This window comes from Morone saxatilis, unplaced genomic scaffold (assembly GCF_004916995.1).
Source record: "Morone saxatilis isolate NCDOM2014 unplaced genomic scaffold, NCSU_SB_2.0 Contig11, whole genome shotgun sequence".
NCBI classification, from domain to species: domain Eukaryota; kingdom Metazoa; phylum Chordata; class Actinopteri; family Moronidae; genus Morone; species Morone saxatilis.
Genome location: NW_023339663.1, coordinates 24,286,858 through 24,289,548, shown reverse-complemented (window position 1 = coordinate 24,289,548; position 2,691 = coordinate 24,286,858). Strand labels below are relative to the sequence as shown.

Here is a 2,691-nt window from a genome sequence, read left to right as displayed (position 1 = left end):
TGACTAAAACTAAACTGTACATGTGGAAATTAAATATAAATAGTGCAAAAAGTTTGTGCGTTGTAGGTTGGAGTTTAAACCAGTCTTAGTTTGTTTCAAGCTTTCTGGGGTTTTTATTATGTGTTTGACAGTGGATCTAATGTGCAATTAATAATTCATATTGCAATGCCACAATCAATAACCATGTCAGATTACTCAGCATATTTGAGCCTCTAGATCTGGATAGAAAACTAGGTATATAGCAGCATAAATGCATTTCGGATTCAGTGCAATTCTGGCTTAAGATTTATTGTGTCTAGAAATTGACAGTGTGTTTCTGTTGGCTGGAGGTCAAAAAATGTTCTTGACGCAGATGTGGCAGCGGTGTGACCTATTGGTTTTCTTACCAAACTGTGACCAAAAGGTCAAAGATTCAGTAATTGTTGAATCTATCAGCATCCAGCCACCCAGTGGAAAAACCTTGAGCAAGTACAGTAAGCCTCAAAACAGACTAGTAGGTCACTGAGGAGGTAAACTAAAGTTGAATGTCACAATAATGACATACTGTATTATAGTTTACCTCTGGGGGAAGACGCTTGGTACATGAATATGCCATTTAAAATGTTCCTTTTAAGAAGCACACACATTATTTTGGCTCTAAAATATATGAATGCAACTTCAAGATAGATGTTGCTCATGAATTTCTTCCCCTGTTGCTTTGTAGGTTGCACGAGGCTACATTTTAAATTACTAAAGATCCTTAAGGACATTTACCACGAATACATTCTATCCAGCAGATTTCATAAATAAACTCCTTTGGTTCTAGTGACATGGAAATGAATAACAGTGGAGAGCAGGAGAGGTTTTTGTGCATGTCAATTTCCCTCAGTTGCAGTCTTTTTCAGTAGGCCAGACTCAAATAAGTAGTATTGACTGAGACTGCATCAGACACATTCAGCTGTATCTTGTGTTGTCAGGAATAAAGCAGCTTGTACAGGGGCCTCACCAGCTCACCCAAACCTTCTGCTTTGTACCCATTTTCTCATTTCATCTCATTCAGTCGGTTTTGATCAAACCACTGTACTGATCAAACAGTGCAAACAGAATATCCCTATCCTTGCCAGCATTTACATTGTACTTTATTTTAGTCTTTTTCAGTATTCAGGGTGACTGACAATCAGTGCTACTAAACTAGCCTTTTAGAGAAAAGGGGTTAGTCTGATAATATGGTAAAATTACAATGTCCACCTATTATTTTGTGTTTTATATCCAAAAACTGCAGCAACAAGAACACTGTAATTAGCTGCTGAGAAGCTAAAACTGAAATTACTTAGTGATTTTTTCCCTACAGTGGCTGTTATCTGTAAATGAAAAATATCAAATTTTTCCAACTAAAATTCACTTTGTTATTACATATATCTAAATGAGGCAGCAGGGAAATGAAATATTTGATAGAGGAAAAAAATGTGAATTATTGGCTCAAATACCTTTAAACCATGTATTTAATTGTGAACTAGTTAATAATATTGAATTAAGTCTGATCATTAATATCAATATCAAACTTTCCACCTAGCAAAACAGATATATTCAATGTAAGCTATGGACTGTAAATAATCAAAATAAGACTTATTTCCTTAAACAAACTAGATAAATATTAAGGCAGAGTGCAGTATCTGCCTTTGTTAGGTATTATCAGTGCTTGGCTTGTAATACAAAACCGTATCACAGTATTTTTTTTAAGATTTTTACAGTATGCCACAGTATGCAGGACTGGGCCTTTTTTATATAGGTTTGTAAATGGAAATGAAAACACAGTTTCCTCCGGTATATTGCCTGGTATTGTGTAAGTTGGGGGCAAAATAACCAGCCTAAAAGGACATAAAATGACAACATTACAACCTCTCTAAAAGTTTCACAGTTTGCCATCCAGCCCAAAAACTTTTAAACCCTTTTACCTTTGTAAGGCAGCGCAGTCTCCTCAACCTTTTGCCAAGATTCATATAACCACCTTGGGGTATATTAATCTCTGGCTCTGAAGTGGGTGGTGTTAGCATGCACATGCACAGAGATAGATTGGATCAATGCCACACCACTATTCGTGTACTCAATGTAATTTGTGAGATATTCATCACATGTGTTTTGAAAATGCTGGCATAATGGCATATTACCACTATAAAGACAGATTCAAACCCAAGACTGTCTTGCTGCAAGGCTGTGGTGTTGATGACTGAACTACAATATAACAACATTGTACAATTCATCTGACCTAATTATTACCAACTATGTACCATTTGTGACTCTGTAGCTGTGTGCTGTTGCCTGTCTGTCACAAATACCTTGGTTCAACTCTTCAAAAAACATCCCTGTTGCTTCTTCTCTGTCCTGTGTGGTGTAGGCACCATGGTCGACTGGCACAGAGTGTGTAGCCAAGTACAACTTCCAGACTGCCAACGAACAGGACCTGCCTTTCTGTAAAGGAGATGTACTGACCATCATCGGAGTCACCAGGGTAAGTAGGCAGGTGGCTCGGGATAAATTGCATCTACATGTACTACATCACCCCTTAAAGCCGCTATCGTGGCCAAATGATTGTTATATGAGGAGTGAGTTAAGAGTTAATTGTTTTAAATTGACTTCTTAATGAGGTTGCACAGCTACAGTATGTATTTATGATCATATGTTACACTTAGTTTCCCTAGTTCCCTAGTTACT

The 2,691-nt window shown here is 37.1% G+C and overlaps 1 protein-coding gene across 1 annotated transcript in view; it reads left to right on the top strand.

The window, feature by feature from the left end:
* The window catches only part of LOC118321112 (tyrosine-protein kinase CSK), a 41,527-nt gene that overhangs the window by 24,387 nt on the left and 14,449 nt on the right, over nt 1-2,691 (top strand). The window contains exon 3 of the mRNA XM_035652305.1: nt 2,375-2,488. Coding sequence (XP_035508198.1) covers nt 2,375-2,488 — 114 coding nt within the window. The remainder of the gene's footprint in view (nt 1-2,374; nt 2,489-2,691) is intronic.